Below are 25,358 nucleotides of genomic sequence, written 5' to 3'. Positions count from 1 at the left end.
ATGTCTCCCTTAACAATGCCTCACTTTTGGCCTTTAGTTGAGCGTTCGCCCCTGTGAGGAAGGCTTTGGGTTCTGTCCCCTAGCCGAGTTTTCAGTATAATGTGACCAGGTGGGGTGTCCTGCTGGGTGTCTTCGGCAGTATGCTTCAGTGAGATAGCACTTTAAATCGACAAAAGTTCCGGCCTATCACAAGGAGACTTAACAAGAACATACCGCAGCCTTCCAAAACACACATTCGCACTCACCACACGCATGCATGTCGCACGCACGAGAAGAAAGAAGAGAAAATATAAGATCCCAAATTTAGTCGCCTCTTACGATCATGCAAGGGGGGCAGCAGGTACAATTCTTACGCCCTACCTGCAGGGCAGTGACAGGTAATCATTTTAGGATAGGTATTAAAATTGACAGGTAAATCAATCACTGTAACCGTTTTTAGCTAGGTAAAAGGAATGAGAACAAGGTTTATTGCTGTACAATGTAGGTAAGGGTTAGGGTTAGGGTTAGGGTCACTGAGCCTATCATGTAGAGCAATTCCACAGCGATAAACAGATTATACACTTAGCTATCTATTGAATAGTACATCGAAGCTCAAGAATTAACGCCACTCTGGAACAAAAATGAACTGCACATTGCTATATAGCTAATGTTAAATCTACTGCCTGGCCGTAATGGCTGGTCTACGCCCGGGAAATATAAACAAAGTATAAACGAGCTAGGAATGCTAACAAATAGACATTTTGTTACCTCGACAGCCCTGTGGCCTTTGACCTCTTGTTTTTGTATTGTACGATATTCAGAAACGAATATGAATATGAATGGAATGCAAACGGTTTATAGTGTAGGATATTTCAACCCGGAAGTTTGAGACACGATAAACAGGTTTATGTTCACTTACCGACATGGAGGTTATGTTTTCTGTAGCCCTTTTAGGATGGGTATTAGGATTGACAGGTAAGTCTATCCCTGTAGCCCTTTTAGGATGGGTATTAGGATCGACAGGTAACCATTTTAGGATGGGTATTAGGATTGACAGGTAAGTCTATCACTGTAGCCCTTTTAGGATGGGTATTAGGATTGACAGGTAAGTCTATCACTGTTACCATTTTAGGATGGGTATAAGGATTGACAGGTAAGTCTATCACTGTAGCCCTTTTAGGATGGGTATTAGGATTGACAGGTAAGTCTATCACTGTTACCATTTTAGGATGGGTATTAGGATTGGCAGGTAAGTTTATCACAGTAACCATTTTTGGATGGGTATTAGGATGGAAAGGTATGTGTATAGCTATTTCCATTTTAGGATAGGTTTTATGATTGGCAAATAAGTGTATCACAGTAACCATTCCAGGATAAGTATAATGTTTAAGGTTTGACAGATAAGTTTATCACAGTAACCATTTAAGGATACGTATTGGGATCGACAGCTAGATAACCATTGTAGGATAGGTATTGGGATGGAGAGGTATGTGTACAACTGTCCATTTTAGGATAGGTATTAGGATTGACAGGTATTGTGTAACTATGTCCATTTTAAGATAGGTATTAGGATTGACAAATAAGTGTATCACTGTAACCATTCCAGGATAGGTACAATGTATTAGGATTGACAGATACGTTCATTACAGTATTAGAAACAATTTGAGGTTGAGTATAAGGATTCACAGGCAAATCTATTACTGTAACCATTTTAGTATGGGTATTAGGATTCACAGGAATATATCTTAGGATGGAAAATTAAAATGAAAGGTAAATTTATCTCTGTTACGCTTTAAGGATAGTAATACGAATTAAGAGATAAGTCTATCAATGTAAATATTTTTCGATGGGTATTAGGATTGACAGGTAAGTCTATCATTGAACTCATTTTACGGTTAATCTATCACTGTAACTGTTTAAGGATCGGTAGTAGGATTGATAGGTTAATCTATCACTGTAACCGTTTTAGAATCGGTAGTAGGATTGATAGGTTAATCTATCACTGTAACCGTTTTAGGATCGGTAGTAGGATTGATAGGTTAATCTATCACTGTGACCGTTTAAGGATCGGTAGTAGGATTGATAGGTTAATCTATCACTGTAACCGTAAGGATCGGTAGTAGGATTGATAGGTTAATCTATCACTGTAACCGTTTTAGGATCGGTAGTAGGATTGTTAGGTTAATATATCATCATAACCGTTTAAGGATCTGTAGTAGGATTGATAGGTTAATCTATCACTGTAACCGTTTTAGGATCGGTTTGTAGGATTGATAGGTTAATCTATCACTGTGACCGTTTTAGGATCGGTAGTAGGATTGATAGGTTAATCTATCACTGTAACCGTTTTAGGATCGGTAGTAGGATTGATAGATTAAGATATCACTGTAACCGTTTTAGGATCGGTAGTAGGATTGATAGGTTAATATACCACTGTAACCGTTTTAGGATCGGTAGTAGGATTGATAGGTTAATCTATCACTGTAACCGTTTTAGGATCGGTAGTAGTATTGATAGGTTAATCTATCACTGTAACCGTTTTAGGATCGGTAGTAGGATTGATAGGTTAATCTATCACTGTAACCGTTTTAGGATCGGTAGTAGGATTGATAGGTTAATCTATCACTGTAACCGTTTTAGGATCGGTAGTAGGATTGATAGGTTAATCTATCACTGTAACCGTTTTAGGATCGGTAGTAGGATTGATAGGTTAATCTATCACTGTAACCGTTTTAGGATCGGTAGTAGGATTGATAGGTTAATCTATCACTGTTACCGTTTAAGGATCGGTAGTAGGATTGATAGGTTAATATATCACTGTAACCGTTTAAGGATAGGGATTGTCAAAAAGTTTATCGCTGTAAAAGGTCTAGGATGGTTATAAGGATTGCCAGGTAAGTCTAGCATTGTAACCATTCTAGGATGGGTATTAGGATAGACAGGCAGGTCTAGCAAGGTAACAATTTTACGATGTGAATTAGGATTGACATGAAAGATTATCAAGTATTCGGATTGACAGGCTAATTTGTTGAACATATGTTGAAAACTAAAATCACTAACTAACAAATCTATTCCCCCTAATGAATGGTTGAAAATTGTAAGAAATGTCCTTAATATAAATAATAAATCTACATCTATTTCCCCACTGAAACATAATAACTTTTTATCCAACATCCATTTGACACAGCCGAATTTCTAAATAAATGCTTTATTTCAATATCTGCTACTTCTGCAAATAATGAGCATATACCTGAAACTAATAATGAGTACCCTCAATCTATTAATGATATTGTTATAACCCAACAGGATGTAAAATATCACTTATATCTTCTGAATGCTAATAAATCTGCTGGACCTGATGATATGATACCCAGAATATTCAAACAACTTTACCCATCTATCATAGCTCCTCTAACTCTTCTATTTAATAAAACACTTGAAACTGGTACAATTCCCCTCAGCTGGAAGATGGCTAATATTAATGCTATTTATAAGGGTAAAGGATTAGTTAATGAGGTGTCAAATTACAGACCTATCTCTGTCACTTTATGTTTTAGTCAAAATGTTAGAAAAAAATCATTTTTAAACATCTTTATAATTACATGATTACATATAAGATTAAACCAAAACATCAGTCTGACTTTACACCTAAAGATTCTACTGTAAAACAATTATTATCTATTTACCATATCATTGTTAGCTGCCTAGATCAAAATAAAGAAATCAGATTTATATTCTGTGACATAAGCTAGGCTTTTGATAGAGTTTGGCATACTGGACTGCTCTACAAGTTAGACTCATATGGTGTTAAAGGTAATCCACTAAAATGATTTCAAAACTTTTTATCAAATAGAAAACAGAGAGTTCTAACTGAAGGTCATGCATCAACATTTCACCATGTTCAAGGAAGGAATCCACAAGGCTCTGTCCTCGGCTCATTATTGGTTTTAATATATATCAATGATATTGTTTACTGTGTTTCCAGTAAAATTAAATTATTTGCAGATGACACTTCTCTTTATGGTACATGTGATGATAATTCCATTGAATGGGCACAAAATCTTTCAGATAACTTGACAAATATTTAGCATTGGGCCACTAAATGGGACATCAAATTTAATCCTTCTAAAACTGAATCTATTATCTTTTCAAGAAAAACTAACAAGAATCATCCTATCATTACTTTTTATGATGAACCTATTGCAGAGAGCAAAGTACATACACATTTTGGTCTTAAAATGGAACCAACACACATCTAGAATTTATGATAACGCATTTAAAAGAATAAATATTTTAAGATTAATAACAAAGAAAGTTGATAGAAAATATCTAACTATTATATATACATCTTACATAAGACCAATTATTGAATATGCAGATGTTGTGTGGGACAACTGTACACTAGCTCAAAAAAAATCTATTAGAATCTATACAAGTAGAGGCTAGGGGATTAATTACAGGTTAACGCAGAGGAACACCGCATGATAAGTTATACAAAGAATTAGGTTGGGAAGCTTAAAGTTGCAGAAGAAAGAATCATAAAATTATCATAATGTATAGAATAATGAACAATGAAACTTCAGATTGTCTTCGAGAAATCATTCAACCATATTTTCATAATGAAAATCTAGACAGATATCCCGTCCGAATAAATAGAATATTTGATCCCCCGTTATGTCGTACTGTAAGTTATTTTGAAAGTTTTTGCCCATCCATGTTTAATGAAATTAAGTCTTGATCCAGATTTAAGTAACATTCAGTCTACGCCACAGCTTAAAAGGCTACGAAATAAAAGTATATTTATAAAGTCTGTATCAACTGATGTTTTGAAATTTTGTGGAAATTGAGTTATAATTATTATTCTATGCCAGTTAAGAAATAATGCTAGTAATTTAAACTATGATCGTTACAAAGATCATTTAATTCCAATGTGTGAATGCAACCAATCTTTTATAACTGCATTACATTATTTTTCAGAATGTTATGAATATAATAATATTCGCCAGATTCTCCAACAAAAATAAAATCATTATTCTCATAATCATCTATGTATAAATGTCCTTGTTCATGGTTGTAACAGTTGTAATGATACACAGAATAAAGATATATTATCACATATATCAAGCTATATATCGCAATCAAATAGATTTCATTAATATCAACAATTACAATTAATTAGATAATGATAATAATTCTCTTCCTTTTTTTCTTTTTTTTAAAGCTATATATATATATAACCATCAATTCTAGATTAAATTATGCTATCTACTTAGTTAACCCCCTTGTTCACCTTACTTTAATGATATAGCAGTTCAAAGTATACCTGGATTATCCACCTGGTTATCACATTATTCCACATTTGTTAAATGGTGGTTAAATTAAATTAAATTGCAAAACTTGTTGAATATCTACTTGATGGATTTGGTTTTGGGCAGATTTGATACTTGTTATTAATATGTTTTCTTTTTCTTCCTTTTTTTTCTCTCTATTTTTTATTCTTTTTTCTTCTCTTTTTCTTTTTTTTCTTTTTTTTTATGATATAACCATCAAAATGAAGTAACTCCTTTCAATCGGATTAAGAAATTATGAAATTATGAAATTATTTGCAAGAGTTGGTGTAACCCTACTTCAAATATATATATATATCTATTTGCTTTGGCTTTTGAGCCTCATTAGTGGATGACCAGTGTGTTATGCAGATGGACTGTGTGGCCTGTATCTGTTGGGAGGATAAAATCAATATCAGCAAATATTTATGCTTAACAGTATACTTACATGAACATTAATATCTTATTACTTTCTATTATTCACTGATAATAATATAAACCAGTATTTAAAATTAAGTACCCTTAGCCAAAGGAATGACAGATAAGTTCATTAATGTTCGCGTTTACGGATGAGTATAAGGATTGACCGATTAATTTATAACTGTATTCATTTTAGGCTCGGTATTATGATTGAAAGGTTAGTCTATCAATGGAAACATTTTATAATCGGTATTAGAATTGACAGGTAAATCTATCTCTGTTACTATGTAAGGATGGTCATTATGATTCACAGGTAAGTTAGTCATCGTAACAATTTTAGATTGGGTATTACGACAGATAAGAGTATCACTGTTACAGTTTTAGGATGGGAATTAGGATTGACAGAAAAGTTCAACACGTAACCGTCTTAGGCTATATATCAGGATTGACTGATCAATCTATCACTGAAACAATTTTAACATTGTTATTAAGATTGAGAGATAAGTCTATCACAGTAACCGTATTAGGATTGACAGGTAACCATTTTAGGATTGGTATTTGGATTGACAGGTTACCACTTTAGGATGGGCATTAGGATTGAAAGTTAACAATTTTAGGATTGGTATTATGAATCACAGGTAAGTTTTTCATTGTAGCCATTTCAGGTTGTTATTAGTATTGATAGGCAAGTCATACCCTCCAACAAATTTAGGATGGATATCAAGATCGATAGGCAGGTCAATCACTGTAACTACTGTATACCTGGTTATTTTCGCCCTTGAGCAACACAAAAGATATTCGCCTCGTTTTAATTTCGCCCTAAACTGCTTTTTAAGAAATACCTTTTCCTCGTTTACAATCAGAAAATTCCGTTCGGAATTCTCGATACAATTGCACTCTGAACACTCTAGATTTATCGAATTCCCCCATTTTTCTTTCTAATTAAATAAGTATTTATATAATAATCCGAATTTTTATGTTAATGACCGTAGCGACTAAACAACAACTGTTCTGAATACATATTGACAAAATTAGATGATCTGACCACACAGGAACATTGTACGATGTTTACTTGCCGAAATATACGCATTTTAATTCCAATCCAAACCGCCTCACAGCTTCAGGTCGCCATCTTGGCTCAAATCAAAGCATCTGTGCGTTTGAAAGAGTCAGTACTGCAAAGCTTCTAAACGATCTTGTAATAAACATTTTAAGATTATAATAGAAACGGAATGTGAATTTTAAAATAATTTGATTTCAATTACTTCTGCTTTAGGTTAGCGAATCGTAGCAATCATTTACGATGAAACTTTAATGTTGCACTAAATACTGATTACAATATTTCTATTTAGACATTTTTAATTTCTTTCACTTCAGTTGATTTTAAGGGGTAATATAGATTTCCCAATAAATTCGCGGGAAATGAATTTGATGGCGTAATCGGAAGCCCACATGCTATCAACCATAGTCGATCTTATTGCTTATCCGCGGGATTTTTCTATTAAGAATATTTGTACTTCACATGTACAGTGCATCTTTGTTTAAAATTGACTGGTTTGCAGGTCTGATCTGACCACAGGGTCACGTTACTATCGTATCCCTTTGTAAACACTTCATATATGTCTGTATCCACGGCAGATTCGTCTGTATTACTAAATTTTCTACCTACTGGCAGAGACGTGTATATGATGTACAAGATGTATATATACGTCTCTGCTTCTGGGACCAGAGACGTATATACTGATATACAGGTCTCTGCTGGGACGTTGTTTCTCCAACTCCCTGTATTGACTTCATACTTCTGTTTACCCACAGGGACTTGATAATTAGTTACAGTCTACATGTATTTGGACCTCCCCTAGTGTATAGCACATTTTGAGACGTTTTGGGGGGGGGGGGGGGGGGGGGGGGGGGGGGGGGGGGGGCTAGATTAAAATTTGGCAAAAATGACATCCCCAGTGGTCAGAATTCGAAGGGGGGGGGGGGGGGGGGGACCCTATGACTTGAGCTCATACAATTCATTGTAACCTGTCTTTGTACTCTATGACTCATAACCTGTCACAGGTTTACTTGATATGAGTTACAGGGTAAACAAACATACATGTACATGTATCAAGTGTGTCACAGGTTATAAGTAATAGGTAAACAGACATATAACAGGAGAAAGAGAAAACTTAGTAGCGAGACCGGGGTTCTAACCCAGGACCCTCCAAATACTAGACGGACACTCTACCACTGAGCTACCTGGTCGCCGATCATCAACCCAGTTCAGTTCCGCAACATTCCTCCCTCCTTTTATCAAATCCCTCCCCCCCAACCCCCCAAAGACAACAGGTTCGGATATCATGTTGCTTTAGCATCCTCCCAATGCTCGATAAATATGTAGCTGGAGAAAGATAGTAGCCAGACAGGGGTTCGAACCCAAGACCCTGCAAACTCTAGACGTACACTTCACAACTGAGCTACCTGCATCTGGTCGCTGGTGCACTAATACATGTTCAGGAGTCTGCGGTATGTTCATGTTTGTCTCCTTGTGGTATTACCGGTAATTTGGAAAACTTAAAAAAATTCAGATTGTTCCAGCACTGGCAACCTACAAAAAATGTATGTCTTTCCCTTGGTTGTCATTTAGATTAAGAAGATATTTATCAATTTAAACTCTTTCATTTGGTCATATAAAAACAGAGATTATTTTCCCAAATATTAAGTGTAATTAATCGCTTTATACGTATATAACTTGTATTACTGACCTGGATTGATGTTAAAACAGGAATGGACTACACATTCTTATCAAATACTTGCATTACAAAAAGCACTGAATTTTTGGAGAAAAAAGCCTGCACGATTTTTTTTAAGAGTCAGTCGGGTTAGTAGAGACAAAGTTTTACTGTATTTGGCATATTAGCCTAAGTCATGAAATTGTGAAATTAAAAAAACAAACAAAAAACTTTGGTTATTGAGGATCAGAGAAATGTTAACAACAAATTTAAAAAGAATGGAATTGGGTTTTTCTCAGTCAGTTCTGATGGCCTGTGTAAACATGTTATGAAGATATAAAATTAAGTTCATTTTACACAATTATGGCTTCAATTGTCTATCTTTTTAAATTAAGTTCATCTGTGTATAGTTTTTTTTTTTTTTTTGTTATTTTTGTTGTGGGGTTTTGTTTTATGAATCCTTGCAACGACTTTTTAAGTCATAGATTTAACGAAACAGATGTATATAAAAGAATATGATTCTTGACAACTTGACTACAGTAAGAATCTAACTTTCAAAATCCATTGTGCTCCACACTTCATATTGTTTGTTGACATGTTTCTGTGACATTTTCACAATTATTACAATTACTTTATTAGAATACTGTGTTATACATTTCTTGAATCCACTCGAATATAGAAATATTTCCTTCATTTCCCAAATATGTAATCGAAATAATTGTAGAATATTCATGTATGTGTTTGCAGTAATAAGAAAATATTTTTTAAACATACATATTAAGGTATTTGGTGTATCAATCCAAAAATACTTGTTGACATATACTGCATTATTTTTTGTCTGATTGCAATACACAGAATGTCAGATTTTATTAATCAATAGATCTGGCAACCTCACCTTCTAACAGGTCAAAGACCTTTAATTTTGATGAGACTAATCAATGAGTATTCAGAGTTTCCTCTTGCCCCACCACCGGGAGTTAGACACTGACAAGCTCTCATACAGGTGTTGACTTTAGTTTAGGAACATATTTTCAAATGACAGATGATCATATGCTAAATTAAGGGATGAATTGGAGAAATGAAGTCAATGTGACTCAATACAATAACCTATTCCATTTTCATCCACTTCAAATATCATCAGATGTATATTATGAGGTATAGAACAATTGGAAACACATATGAATGGCAATCTGCTAGAATAAGATGTACAAGAAAAAAAACAAGCGGGTACAACTCTTCAAGTTAGTGAAAATCCAACCAGTTCAGGAAATCTGGAAGTTACAAAAGAGGTGAAACTTTACAAAACTTGTTTAACAAGGTTTACAGTTGCTTATTTGTATACTTAAAATTAATTTCCTTTCTTTTGATAATATCTCTGTTGTTATAGTCCCTCACATAAGTCTTTCTTTCTGTTAAATATCTTCAAAAGTTTCTTCTCATTTCTTTGTTTCCAGTTGACTTTTGGTTTGAAAAAAATTGTCATATTTAGTGGCTTTTGGGAATTGGTTGATTTTCAGAATTTACTTGTTTTGCAATACATGTACATGTACATCAATATTTTGCATGTCTCAATAACACACACACACACATATAATGCAATGCTCTGCTACTTCCTTTTAACAATAATTTTAATGAATTTTTTAGTTTGGTTAAAGCTTCAAATAATGTTGTTGGACATTTTGAATAGGTGGATCTGTCAGATCAGCACATATTTAGTTCAAAATTGCATGATTTCATCAATAATTATGTCTCTCTGCTTTCATTTTAAGGCTACCCAACTCAAAACACTCAAAACAATTTTCTCTTGCATGGGGTCTAACAGTAGCAGTTTGTGATATAGGATATAAATCTTCTGTGGTGGAAGAGAGTCTCAGAAGGGTAAATAGTCTTAGAAAACATCCCTGCTAAATTGTTTTTCTTCTATATAGCTAGCTTGATGATCACAATCTTTTCAAACTTGGTCTGGGGCATTATTTGGCTGGTCTAATTGTTATTTAAGAGTCTTGAGGCACTATGCTGGCTCCCAAGGAGGAAGGGTGGGACAAAAAAGGACAATTCTACAATTCAAATGCACACACATTCTGTGATGGTCCCAAATCATGAATGCTACCAGGTTTGTTTGAATGAATGAACTTTACCTTCTCACATAATTTTTTTTGTATATATTCCTTAAGTGGACGGATACGGCAGCATTTTAGATACTTTAATATATAAATACTTATTACCGGTTAGCTTGTAATAATAATAATAATAAACTACGTTTACCTGTGTTCAGATTTACTTTTAGCTTATATTGATTCGAATAGTATCAATTATGCATGGTCGATTTTGAACCAACACGATGAGTGGTAAGTTCCAATGTGTCGTGACTAGTTGTCATCAAGCCATAAGCGACAGTGAACTCATAAAATCAGTCTTCACAATTCAAATTTTATGCTATTTTGCGTGCATCATTTAAAAAATTGACTGTATTTTTAAAAGTAACTTAGTATTTGTAGGTTTTAAAAAAAAATCAAATATACTAAACCTAGTACGCTGTCTTAAGCTATATTTTCGATTTAACTCAACGTGATATTGCAAATATATTAGGCCTATATTTAGATATAGATTTTCTTTCACATGCATGGATTGGAATAAAACAATACATTATTTTATAAATTTAGTGTAAATATATAACAGGTGTTGCTTGTTATTGTATAGAATAAAACACACTTGAAATGTACGAGGGTATGTTTTTGGTCCGACTACAATTAGCCTATGTACGATAACTTGTAAATCCTGCAATTGAGCTTAAAATGTTCGCCGTCATCATAAATTCGCCCTATCATCAAAAGGCGAAAATGGCGAAAATTAAACGGGGCGAAAATTATCAGGTATACAGTATCTTAGGATGGATATCAGGATTGACAGGTAAGTCTGTTACTGAAATTGTTTAGGATTGGTATTAGGATTAATAGGTAAGTATATTGTTGTTGTTGTTTTTTTGTTATTTTTTTAATGTGGTATAAGAATCGATCAGTATGTCTTTTATCGTAACTTTTTAATAATTTGTATAAAATGCAATCTTTCATTAAATATTACTTTGGTTGAAGAATACACAGATAATACTGATAGATGATTTTAAGATTGCTATGAATTCCATAATCTTTTCATAATAGAACGAAAGTGCGCTTAAATTCCTTGTCTGATTTTGGTTTGCTGTATTGCTTTCTGCGATAAGTTAAGTATTTAAATTAATTTTGATCATCACTAGTATTAAATCACCTAATGGAAGTATTGGTTCCATTGGTACCAGGTGTCCGTGGATACCCCGACTGCTGTGTGGAGAGAAGTGTAGGAGACGAGATGGACGTCACCTGTCGACGGTGTAGACTTAACACTGTACCGCAGGATTTACCTGTCAACGTCACACAACTAGATCTGACGAACAATGAACTTACCATCTTACAACCGAAATCTTTCTTCACTTTACTAAATTTAAAAACCCTGAAACTGGACTCGAACCGGATGAGAAACATATCACTTGGAGCATTTGACGGGCTTCTAAACCTTCGATATCTCAGCCTCAGAGATAACAATTTGGATAGCTCTCTTGGGGCAAACATATTCCAACCTCTGGTCAACCTTCGAGTTTTACAACTTAATCAGAACAGATTCCATATCCATAAAGCCTACCCAGTTAACGCGCTGTCATATCTTACTAGCATTGAGATAATTTTCATCGATATTTTCGAACAATTCAGCTTTGGAAGTGCATTTTCGGGTTTCAATAATCTGACGACTTTGAACTTACATGGTATTGAAAAATGTTCTATTCGAAATACAACCTTCAGGGGATTAGAAAGTTTGACAATAACACATCTCACATTAGATTCTAAAATCAGCTTTATAGAAAAGGACTCATTTTCTCCATTCAGAAACCTTACTTTACTCCACATCGATTCCCGTCGGACACTAGATATCCATGAAGTTTTCCAAGCTCTGTATGGATTACGGAACCGAACAATGGAAGAGATTAGATACACTGACAATTTTCTGTTGTTTGACAGACCTGTAGATTTAACGGTTTCTGACATTCAATTTTTAAAGTCTATTTGCGTAAAACGTTTATATCTAATTAGAAATTCTTTAATCCACATCCATTTGCAAGTAATCGGATCATGGACAAGCAGAAATTGTGTTGAAGTTTTAGATGTTTCAGCAAATAAGTTCAGCTCCTTCGGAATACTACTAGTTATTCCATTATTTCCTAATTTAACTCATTTCATCCTCACAAACAACATTCCTAGCCGATCGAAACGAATGCTTTACATCTTCAATCGGCACAAACTTCCAGAAAAAATCACTTTCATTATACCACCTAAATTAATGTTTCTAAATGTAAGTCATAATAATGTACATGACTTTTGATAATATACATTTTTCATTTAAGAATTCTCTAAAATTGTTTGACATCAGTTACCAGCGTAAAGGCAGATTCAGGCACCCTATATATGGTAAAGAGCTGACTCACTTAGAAGAGTTGTATGTATCAGGTATGAATTGCTACCACTTTAGATGTATGGACTTCAATGGTATGAAAAATCTTACAAAACTTGAAGCAAAGCAAAGCAATTTGAAAAATGATTTTCTGTCTGTCAACTCGAAGTCAGTATTCATTGGACTTCGTAACCTGACATATGTGGATTTGTCAGTAAACCATCTCAATGAATGGGATTCATTAACATTTCATGATCAAAGACAATCCTTGAAAGTTTTACTCATCTCGGAGAATGAAATAAACGTGTTTCCAACACAAGCTTTAGAAACCCTTGAACAACTGGAATACGTTGATATCGGTAATAACGCCCTAACAACACTGACATTATCAGATTATAACGTCTTAGACAAACTAAAACAACAATCTACAAAGTTCCTGGTTAATCTGCACGGTAATCCCCTCCTATGTAGCTGTGACGATTTGGATTTCCTGCGTTGGGCTGTAAGAACAACAGTACTTTATGACAAAGAAAATCTTCGATGTGCCACACCACACGGTGATTCAATCAGGATTAAATATCTAGAAAGAAACTTTGAGAGATTCGAGGTCGACTGTGCTTCCTTCAGCTGGCTCATTGTCTCCATACTACTGCTCGTAGTAATGTTCGTGTTGGTTACATTGTCGTTGGTATCCTGGAGATACAGCGCCAAGTTACGGGTCTGGTGTAGACAACCAGCTGATGGCGAGTTCACACACTATGCCTTTATATCATATTCCGACAAGGACAGCAAATGGGTCCGAGATCAACTTACATCACACTTAGAACAAGAAGGACTTTCGTTCATGTGTGCAGACAAAGACTTTGAACCAGGAAAAGATATCGCTACAAACATTTTGGACGCGATAGATAGTTGTTATAAGTCTGTGTTTGTAGTAAGCTATCATTTCCTGAACTGTGAATGGACTAGGTATGCTATGCAGGTAACAAGTGGTTATTCCTTTCGAAAAGGCCGAGAGGATATGAACATTATTATCCTATTAGATGATATTGAACTCTCTGAGTTGCCCAAACTACTTCGTAAAAACTGGGACAATGTCGAATGTTTACGATGGCCACGTGATGATTCCTCACTCGAAAAATGTGCTGACAAAAACACATCAATGGAAAAAGCAAGGGAGAAAGTTTTGGCCAAATTATCAAAATACATCCGAAAGGGGAATCCTGAAATTGTTAAACCAGAGGAGGATGTGAATGACACAATGTTATAAGATGGCATGACATTTAATGAATGACATGATGCCATAAGATGGCAAGACATGACTCTGGTGTCATTTTACCTACAATCCCCCTTTGACGTTATATAAATAACATAGCCCACCTTATCTATGTATTATATGTTTTAATATTTTCATCCTATTTTTCATGTTATTGTTATTATATCGTAAGCGAATAAAGCGAATGCTTTTAAAAAACTAACATTTTTATATGATTTTGTCTCCATTACCCTCTTGTTCATTTATATTATGTGGAGTAGTCCTATAGAAGATGTCGGGCTCTGTGCTGACGTAGACGGAATCATTTCGGCGTGTTTGCTGTGGGGTTGTATGGTATTCATAATAACAAATGACAAAAGTCCAACTAAAACTGACGATGGCGACTGACAGATGTGAACACAAGAACACAACATAAGTGTTGTCCCCGTTGAACGCAGATAACTTCGCGTACGTGAAACGTTATGCGAGACAGATTTTGTACATAGCATACATAGCTATCTTACTAAGGCAAACTCTATCCAATATTGCAAGATATGATAATAATTTTTCTTATCCCTACCAACAACGGAATGATCCTGTGAATTATAGGAGAACAAATATGTTTCCCTACCAACCACGGAAATAGCCTGTGAAGTATAGGAGAAAACATATCTTTTCCCTAGCAACCACGGAATCAGTCTGTGAAGTATATGATAAAACATATCTTTTCTCTAGCAACCACGGAATCAGCATGTGAAGTAAATTTGTATAGGAGAAAAAATATCCTTTCCCGTAGCAACAACGGAATAAGCCTGTGAATTATAGGAGAACAAATACTTTTTCCTTAGCAACCACGGAATCAGCGTGTGAAGTATATAAAAAGCTATGTATTACGTATACGTCACTGTAGCGCTTTGTTGAATAGTAGAAAAAAGACGCAGTATCAAACGCGAGTATTATCAGTGAAACACAAAGTTACCATGTTTTTGTGATTTTATAAAATTAGTTTTTAAAAGTATTAAGAAACAGCAATATACAACACCCAAGAACTGGCTACTCTTACCAACCCATACTTGTAACTTAAGCAACGCAGCCAAGGTCGAATACAGGATTGTCATTTCAGGGGGCGTGCCAAATTATGGGGGGTCCGGGGTAAATTTTAGCCGGTAAATGCAAAATCCCCCCCCCCCCCCCCTCCCCCTTAAATCCGGCAGTGGCAGCAACTAAAATGTCTGCACTTCCTTAGATCGAATTTCTAGATTGCATAGTTACGATTTAAGCTTTAACGAAATCAAAGGAAGCGAAAAATGAAAATATTGAAAAAAAAAATATAAAAAAAAATAATAGAAAATATTTGACTTTAAAAGGCCTAAGCTCATCGGTGTAAAAAAAAACAACACACTGGAATAAATTCATCGCAATAGAAAAGAAGCATGGCGAATGCTAGCCCTCACGTATGAGGACATTTATGTATTTGAATCTCTTTTAAAATTAAAATAAAACTATAACGGCCTTTTGGCCTTTCAGCGGACGAGAATAGATAGGAAATTGAGCAGAATGGGAACAGTACAAAACGGAAAAAAAGAATGTGGGGTGGAAGAGTCGCCTGTCTAATTGATGGTGTGATTAACTTTTGAAAACGACCCCCAGATTCGAATGGGTCCTATCCTAGTACTATTCAGTAGCAATTATGCTTACCCTAGCGAAGATGAAAGGAGAAGAGAGAAGACCCTCTCCTGTGAATTTGGTTTATCAAGGTTTTCTACGTCGATCTAAACAACTAAACAATATGTCGAAATATTAAATATTGGCCTAAAAATATCCTATCCTCTCGGCCGGCGTTATAAGAACAAAAGACCGCCGAGGGATCTTTATCGTTAGACATTCTCAAACGGGACACCAATTTAAGTCCTATCAGACGGACTTGATGTCAGTCGTAAACGGTTAATTTCAGCAAAATTGCTTTATTTTTTTGTCCGCACTTGTAAGACTTCCTTCGATGTCTGATTCAGAATATATGATTAGTCCATTATTTATAGGCATGCAAATCGAGTAGTGTATTGTGTGAACAAAAATTGTGTATATTAAACATGTGATTCTACCAAAAATTATAACAAATACTGGTAAGATATCTTCTTATCAATACATTCATAATCACAAACTACATAACTATTTCTTAAGCACCTGCTAATTAAAAATCACTGATAGCCAACGAGATTTACTTTCAAAACGAAGGGACTTAACAAGTTAACGTAGTTCAATTTGCTATAAGCGTTATTTTAAGCATCCAGATCAAAATAACAAGTTGGTTTTAAGAAAATCTCCTAGTAAAGCTGAAATAAGATAATAATAATATATTCCTTTTTCAACCAAAGGAAATCAATTTAACTAATCCAGTACTTAAATATTGTTTAAAACATATCCAGAATTATTCACATGTCATCAAAGTTACAGAAACAGAGTCGTCCTCTGATGCTTCCATTCTGTCTACACTCCCGACACCAGCAATACGGGAACACTGCGTGAAGTCGGCGTTTTTATACGAATCGCGCCTTACAAGTACAGCGATTTCCCGGAGCTCTAACTTTTAACGATCAGACAAACACCGGGCTTTCCTACCATAAAAGGAGTTGCTTAAAATCACCTCTGTCACGTGATTTTAGATCGAGCGTGTACAAATACACTACGCGATGTGCATGCCTATAAATTGTGGACTAAGCATATTATCTAATCAGGGTTATTTTATATTTAAAACACTGAGTGAATATTGTGATCAATTCATTCTTTCCTGTGTGTTGTTTTAACATCGATGAGAATGGGACACTTAAGCCTTTGTAAAGTTTTTATTTTTATTTTTTTTCAATGTTTCCATTTTTTGTTTCGTTTGATATCGTTTCGTTTCGTTTTGCTTTCGTTTCGCACTTTACGGGTACCCCACCGTCACACCTGTGTGTTGTCATTTGGGCGGACAGTAAAACGCCCCATCCTTTGTTTTGTGGGTCCTACAGTCTATCGATCCGTTATCCTTGATCGTGTACAGCATAAGTACACTATATTCCAGTAGTCGTCTCATATATATTGGCAGGCTGTCTCGTAGTAGGGTCCAACTGATCATACACTGATTCAGGAACTTCATAAACTGCAAGTAAGACAAAAGAGTCTGATTGTGTCCAGGATAATAAATGTCTTACACGTTTGAATGCATATTATTCAGTGAACAGAATCATACATATTTTATATTTATAGAGCATGACAAGGAATATTTACCATTATCGCCAACAACTGTTTTCCCCTGCTGTCGTCGCCGTTGCAGCCTTTATACAACAAAAACAAAACGTAAATATAACCTTTTATCCATTTATGATAATGTAGTTTATGTAAATTATGTTAAATATAAAAGTGAAGTGATTGGTGTTCTACAACACTTGCTTTTTTCAAGTCACAATTCTGAAACATGTACCTAAAGCCATTACAATGCCATGTTCTGTTGCTAGATATGATGTAAAACAATAATAAGCTAAATTGTAACCAATCAGGCTTTCTGTCCAGAGTATCTGAATGAACACAGAAATGTTCCACTCCCTAATCTGTAAATGGTACGAGTTTAAATATGTATATTGAAGAATAACAATCTTGGACGAGTAACTTACGAGCTATTTTCTCCCTTCTGCGGGCTCATCAGGTAAGATTTATTTTGAAATAATTACAAGTAATGAACTTAGGGTACGCATGACTGTACATCAACAACAAACTAAAAAGAACTCCTTACGAAATTTCTATGACTATAGGCATATTTATTATTGTGATAGTGATCAATTTAATACATAAACCATTACCAATTACAGTCATCGGACACTGTTTTACCAGAAAAGAAAGAAGGCCATTCAATAAGAATAAAACAAACCGAGTCACAAGAGGTCATAGAACAAAATGTGTTACATTCCTATCCAGGTATTCATATCATTCAATAAGAAGAAGTATTGAGCCGTCCATCACTGCGACATCGAAACTTATTTTTCTAAAAATGTGGATGTGGCGCAGTGGTATACGCTGTGGGTATTTCTTGATAGGCGATTAGGTGCCGTAGAATCAGAGTTTCAGTCCCGTAATAGGGCACGAGTCATTGATTATCTGCCTTTGTCATTTGTGTTGCTATGTTATATATAGTATATACATTACTGGTAGATGTAAGAAAATCTATAAATAATTATGTTATAAATAAGTATGTTCATTGCCCGTAACTTTGACCAATAACAACAAGCAAACGATGTATGTAAAAATTTAAGACAGGCGATGGTCATTAGTCATGCGTATCGTATGACGGACCGGTGTTGTTCATCAGCCATACGAATTTTTGATTATGATTGCATAATGATTCAGATATGTATATCATGCTGTGCAACAACAATGTTTTCGTACAAATGCGAAAAAAATGGTTCCATTCACTTAAAGAACCCTGAGATACTTTAAAACAATCAAGACACCAGTGACTTCATACTCTCCCAAAATTATATGCATTTCTTAGGGACAGAGATATATTTCTAACTCATTGGTAGAGAAGTAGACAGGCTTTAGGCCCTTGATTCAGCTCCTTAGATACTATGATCGTACTTATATTGTGATTTACAGAACAATAGAATAACAGGCTTACATATGTATACAATATAACAAAAAAATAGAAAATCTATCTCTATCGACTCACTTGTAATTCAAGCAACGTTTCGCAATGTTAACTAGCGAATGTCTGAATGAGTCATTTACCTCTAACAAAATTGCCGTAAAAATATGGCTTTTATGAAATAACATTAAATTGGAACATCTTGGGGACATCCTAGATGATGGATATCTGTTGTTGTAGATTAGATACTTTAAAGAATGCAAATATACGCCTAAAAGTGCATATAAACTTGAGATATTAAAAGAATAGCATTGAATCTTTAACAAAAATATTCAGATCATAAAATTAAGCATGTATGCAATGAAATCCATATTAAAACGAATATAAATCGCAGCTTTAAGGGAGTCGTTTTAATTTTTATGACGATCTCTGTTAGAAGCTCACTAATATTAACAACTCATTCTCACATCCGACATTTAAAGATAATATGAGTTACCTTGTAAAATATACGATAGCTATATTTGCAATGATTGATATTGCCAGCAACGTTCCGAGGATTGGTACCACTGGCGATCCTTGGGCTGGTGATGCCTCTCTAGGGAGGCATACAATGTCACCTATAAAGTTGTAAACACACAAAAGAATTTGGGTAATTGAGAATACATGTCCTTACTAAACATAGCAATAATAAATACCCGAGAAAATTCAGATAAATCTATCTTAACGGACAAAACATTAAAGAAGTAAATTATGTATCTGAATTTGTCTCATCCTACATAACTTTCTAGGTATACATACCTATACCAACACAGAGTGTGAGATACACACCTGTACCAACTTACATTGTGAGATACAAACCTTTACCACCTGATAGTGTGAGATACACACCTGTACCAACTCACAGTGTGAGATACAAACCTTTACCACCTGACATTGTGAGATACACACCTGTACCACCTGACGGTGTGAGATACACACCTGTACCACCTGACGGTGTGAGATACACACCTGTACCACCTAACAGTGTGAGATACACACCTGTACCACCTGACAGTGTGAGATACACACCTGTACCAACTCACAGTGTGAGATACAAACCTTTACCACCTGACATTGTGAGATACACACCTGTACCACCTGACATTGTGAGATACACACCTGTACCACCTGACAGTGTGAGATACACACCTGTACCAACTCACAGTGTGAGATACAAACCTTTACCACCTGACATTGTGAGATACACACCTGTACCACCTGACATTGTGAGATACACACCTGTACCACCTAACAGTGTGAGATACACACCTGTACCACCTGACAGTGTGAGATACACACCTGTACCAACTCACAGTGTGAGATACAAACCTTTACTACCTGACATTGTGAGATACACACCTGTACCACCTGACGGTGTGAGATACACACCTGTACCACCTGACGGTGTGAGATACACACCTGTACCACCTCACAGTGTGAGATACACACCTGTACCACCTGACAGTGTGAGATACACACCTGTACCAACTCACAGTGTGAGATACAAACCTTTACCACCTGACATTGTGAGATACACACCTGTACCACATGACATTGTGAGATACACACCTGTACCACCTGACAGTGTGAGATACACACCTGTACCAACTCACAGTGTGAGATACAAACCTTTACCACCTGACATTGTGAGATACACACCTGTACCACCTGACATTGTGAGATACACACCTGTACCACCTAACAGTGTGAGATACACACCTGTACCACCTGACAGTGTGAGATACACACCTGTACCAACTCACAGTGTGAGATACAAACCTTTACCACCTGACATTGTGAGATACACACCTGTACCATCTGACAGTGTGAGATACACACCTGTACCATCTGACGGTGTGAGATACACACCTGTACCACCTGACGGTGTGAGATACACACCTGTACCACCTGACGGTGTGAGATACACACCTGTACCACCTAACAGTGTGAGATACACACCTGTACCACCTGATGGTGTGAGATACACACCTGTACCATCTGACGGTGTGAGATACACACCTGTACCACCTGACGGTGTGAGATACACACCTGTACCACCTGACGGTGTGAGATACACACCTGTACCACCTGACGGTGTGAGATACACACCTGTACCACCTGACAGTGTGAGATACACACCTGTACCACTTGACAGTGTGAGATACACACCTGTACCACTTGACAGTGTGAGATACACAACTATACCACCTGACAGTGTGAGATACACACCTGTACCATCTAACAGTGTGAGATACACACCTGTACCACCTAACAGTGTGAGATACACACCTGTACCACCTGACAGTGTGAGATACACACCTGTACCACCTAACAGTGTGAGATACACACCTGTACCACCTGACAGTGTGAGATACACACCTGTATCACATGACAGTGTGAGATACACACCTGTACCACCTAACAGTGTGAGATACACACCTGTACCACCTGACAGTGTGAGATACACACCTGTACCACTTGACAGTGTGAGATACACACCTGTACCACTTGACAGTGTGAGATACACAACTATACCACCTGACAGTGTGAGATACACACCTGTACCATCTAACAGTGTGAGATAAACACCTGTACCACTTGACAGTGTGAGATACACAACTATACCACCTGACAGTGTGAGATACACACCTGTACCATCTAACAGTGTGAGATACACACCTGTACCACCTGACAGTGTGAGATACACACCTGTACCACATGACGGTGTGAGATACACACCTGTATCACCTGACAGTGTGCGATACACAACTATACCACATGACGGTGTGAGATACAAACCTGTACGACTTGACAATGTGCGATACACACCTGTACCACCTGACAGTGTGAGATACACAACTATTCCACCTGACGGTATGAGATACAAACCTGTACCACCTGACAGTTTGAGCTAAACAACTCTACCATTTGTCGGTGTGAGATACAAACCTGTACCACTTGAAGGTGTGAGCTAAACACCTGTACCACTTGACGGTGTGAGCTAAACACCTGTACCACCTGACAGTGTGAGCTAAACAATAGTTCCACTTGACGGTGTGAGTTAAACACCTGTACCGCCTGACGATGTGTGATAAAATCTGTACCGCATGACGGTTTTGGATACACACCTTAACCACCTGAAAATGGTGTGAAATACATACCTCATTACAGGCTGTGTGGGATACACATCTATAAAATCTGGAGGTTCATGATATGTATAGCTGTGCCCCCTGATGGTGTTTGATACAAATATAGCACTTTGCGATGCGTGATACATACCTGTTCCACCTGGCGCTGTTGTGATCTGAGTCACAGGTGAGGACTTCCCGACACCTTTGGAGTTGACAGCCTCCACACGGAACCCGTATGTAGTACCGGACTGTAGGTTTGTTACTATGAACACTGTTTCGTTGTTATACGTCGTCACGTTGCCACTGTTTGCCCTGCTATCCCAATGGATGATGTAGCTGAGAATGACACCGTTAGGATAGCATGGAATTGACCAATTCAGAATAACAGAATGGAGTGTGACGTCATCAATAGTGACACTGTCGACAGATCCAGGGACTGAAAAATTAAGAAAACTATTTTTGAGATTGAATATCATACAGGGAGAAATTTGATTTGTCAAAATGAACATTCCAAATTCGAAGCTTGATTCATGTAAAATGTATACATTTATGGTAGAGATAAAAAAAAATTGTGCCAAATCAAATCTACAGTACCCAGAGGTATAAAAAAGACATTATAGCCCCCAAAATGTTGTTTCGTTTCAAACATATTATATTGATAAATCAATGGGGATTAAGCAACAGGAATAGTCTATATAAGCTCTCTCCCCAAAATGTTGTCACTTTATTTAGCTTTTCCTTAAATAGACAAAAGTGTTAACCCCAACGTGTTTGATACATTCGTTATTTTAATTCTATATCCGATAGTAAGCTTTATTTATGTAACAGATATAAGTAACGGCACTATGAAATAGTTTACCAGCTTCGTCGGTCGTAGCAGCTATGGCGTTGCTCCAGTTCCCCGTTCCTGTTAGCGTGATAACTCTCACGACGAATGAGTATGTCCAATAGTGATATATATTTGAAAAGTAGCAATGTTGTCTTCCTGATCCAGTCCCTTTACACGTCTTGGTAGTGAGGACAACATCTGGGCAGTCGATGACCATCTGACACGAGTGGTCAATCATGTTCTGGCACATGTGGTCGAGGTAGGTAAACTTGACCTCGTAATCACTCACAAAACTGTCATGGAAGTTAGGATCGAGGAAAGACAGCGCCAGGGAAGAAGGACCTATGTCAATTATCTGGATGTCTCTTAGAGGTAGTGCATCTGTATGTGGTTATTTTTTAACAAGAAAGCAAACGTTTTTGGTAAAAATCAATGATTTGAAACTCAACTCTTAAAACAAATTCTAAAGTTTTACGTTTTCAAAGATACATTCTGTTAATTTGAATTTCTAATTTAAAATTGTTATTGGTAAAAATGAGTGGGGGTGTCTCTTGACAGTATCTATTATAGCGACAACTTTGCATCACGTTTACGAGAAGACGATTATTTACATTTGATTTTCTATCATTTTAAATGGACAGTATATAGAGAATACAAGGTTAGTGTGTTAAACTATAAGCTGTATTTTGTCGAGTGTAAAGAATGGCAAAAGTGACGAGCATTGACGAGCCACGGTTGTCTTTCTGTCCCGATCCAAAAATATAACTTATATTTTAAGACGCTGATTATGTATCTATTTATCCTGCAACAGTCATACAAAAACATGTAACTCGAACAGTATCAACATCGCCTTTTAAATGTTGTTTCATTTGGAAGTAGGTCGGACGAATTGACGCAAATACAAAGGTTCTAAAATACAGCTGTTTTGCGTCAGTGCAAAATACAGCAAACATATATGTGGTAGGTTTATTTTGACAATGCGGATGACAATTGCAGCGTAAAAATGTATATATAAATAGATGAAAATATTCCACTACCCGAAGTAGCGTGCTTTTTCTCATAAAATGGGGTCGTGAACTTTTACCTTTCTAAGGTTGTTCACTCTATTGTCCTTGTCTGTAGTTTGCTGAGGTATACCGATCGCCCTGTGATATTTTGCTTAAAACTGTTGACAAACAATTGTAGTTTTTACGTATTCATAGTTGCTTCATGATGTATGTGTAGAATCTTCACTTGGCGGTCTTTAGGACTCGCTTGTCTTTCTTGTCTTCAAACGGTCTCCTCTCCACACGTGTTCAAAGAACTTGCCTATCAACGCGAGTAAGTAGGAATAGCCACCGTTGTTACTTTTGAACTTGACCATGCCCATGAGATCCGCTGGTAACTGGACATCAATTCCATTCAAGAATATCCTAATTCGTTTGAATGCGTCGGAGGGATCTCTTAAGGATGTAAGGCTCTTATCATCATCATTTTTTTCGAAGCCCAGGCGGTTTATTTTGAGTGCCATCCTGATCGGCTTATTGTCATCATAACTTCCTCGACTTTCTCGTGAATCATAAATGAGGAATATTTCTTACCATAGTTCCGTTGGTTCTGTTGAATAGGCCAGTTCTTTAGTTTTCATTTTTACGTTTACTTTCTCCAGGACTTCTCCATCAGACATGTTTTCATTTTTGTATCTCTTATACTTTTGACTCCATTTCTCCCAATTTACATATCTTAATCCTTTATTATGGTATTAAAAACCTAGTGTTCCTCTCCTCTTCTATTTTCACGCCTGACTCCGGTTTTCAACCGCTTTTGTGACGTTTCATTGTTCAAGTGTTCTGAATCTCGTTTTCATTTTTAGGAGAGTCTTTTGGGGCACTAGCTCCATACATGCCTCTGTAAATCGAGCGTAGTATTTCTAAACATGTTGAATTTTTGTTGTCGAATAAAACATAAATAGTTTGCACCCTATTTACCTGCTAACCTCCGAAACCGTCAATTGAAGTCGTGTGATTGATATGCAAATGCATTTCTAGACCGCTCAAATAATCTGGTCGATCTGTCATCGAGGTGTACATTTATTGTTAATGTGTATGCTCACAACACATAGAGCAATACCAGATTTAAAATATAGCAGGCATTACAGGACCCACGACCCACGACCCATCCGTCTGCGTACGTGCACAGTAGATAAATAATAGTTGTAAGGAAAATAATTTAAATATGAACATGTCTGTGGTAAAAATACATATATGACAAAAACATTTCAAGTTGGCTCTAACATGTTCAAACGCGACGGAAAAAATAGCTTATTCGCATATATCGTTTCTCGAAAATTTGATGTTTTTTCAGCATATCATAGAATGGTCTAGAAAAAAATACATGCTGAAACCGTTTTGACCGGAAAAAGTCCCGCTACGATAGGGTATATGTACTATCTCCAGGTGGTGCTTCGATTGGTTGCATGTGGTTCCCAATGTGGTTTTTTAGAGTTCTACGAGCTACAAAAACTGTTTAAACTACATCTGAAACTGAAAACATCCATTCCCAGTAGGAAAGGTCGTTGTCCTTCC

General features: G+C 36.3%; 2 protein-coding genes and 1 long non-coding RNA gene across 3 annotated transcripts; 2 read left to right on the top strand and 1 right to left on the bottom strand.

The window, feature by feature from the left end:
• The first annotated feature begins 862 nt into the window (after positions 1–862).
• LOC117328236 (toll-like receptor 2) lies at positions 863–14,395 on the top strand. The gene is given in 3 exon segments (XM_033885694.1): positions 863–954; positions 11,739–12,849; positions 12,851–14,395. Coding segments are annotated over 3 exon segments (2,505 nt in total). The 5' UTR covers positions 863–902; the 3' UTR covers positions 14,193–14,395.
• Positions 14,396–17,035: 2,640 nt separating this feature from the next.
• Positions 17,036–19,412, bottom strand: LOC117326676. The gene is made up of 3 exons (XR_004532493.1): positions 19,292–19,412; positions 17,445–17,491; positions 17,036–17,316 (listed from the first exon to the last, which is right to left on the bottom strand). It is a non-coding gene; the product is annotated as an uncharacterized LOC117326676 (long non-coding RNA).
• Positions 19,413–19,458: 46 nt separating this feature from the next.
• LOC117328499 (extensin-3-like) lies at positions 19,459–21,419 on the top strand. Its single transcript, XM_033886036.1, has 2 exons — positions 19,459–19,538; positions 19,670–21,419. Exons 1-2 carry the CDS (start codon positions 19,459–19,461, stop codon positions 21,417–21,419), a joined length of 1,830 nt encoding a protein of 609 aa, XP_033741927.1.
• The last annotated feature ends 3,939 nt before the right edge of the window (positions 21,420–25,358 follow it).

This window comes from Pecten maximus, chromosome 5 (assembly GCF_902652985.1).
Source record: "Pecten maximus chromosome 5, xPecMax1.1, whole genome shotgun sequence".
NCBI classification, from domain to species: domain Eukaryota; kingdom Metazoa; phylum Mollusca; class Bivalvia; order Pectinida; family Pectinidae; genus Pecten; species Pecten maximus.
The sequence above is the reverse complement of the archived record's forward strand: the minus strand, read 5'-3'. Positions and strand labels throughout refer to the sequence as shown.

Coding starts and splice junctions, on each gene's coding strand:
- LOC117328499 (XM_033886036.1), top strand. CDS start 19,459: ATGTCCTTACTAAACATAGCAATAATAAATACCCGAGAAAATTCAGAT. Junction 19,539..19,669: donor ACGGACAAAACATTAAAGAA/GTAAATTATGTA, acceptor ACCACCTGATAG/TGTGAGATACACACCTGTAC.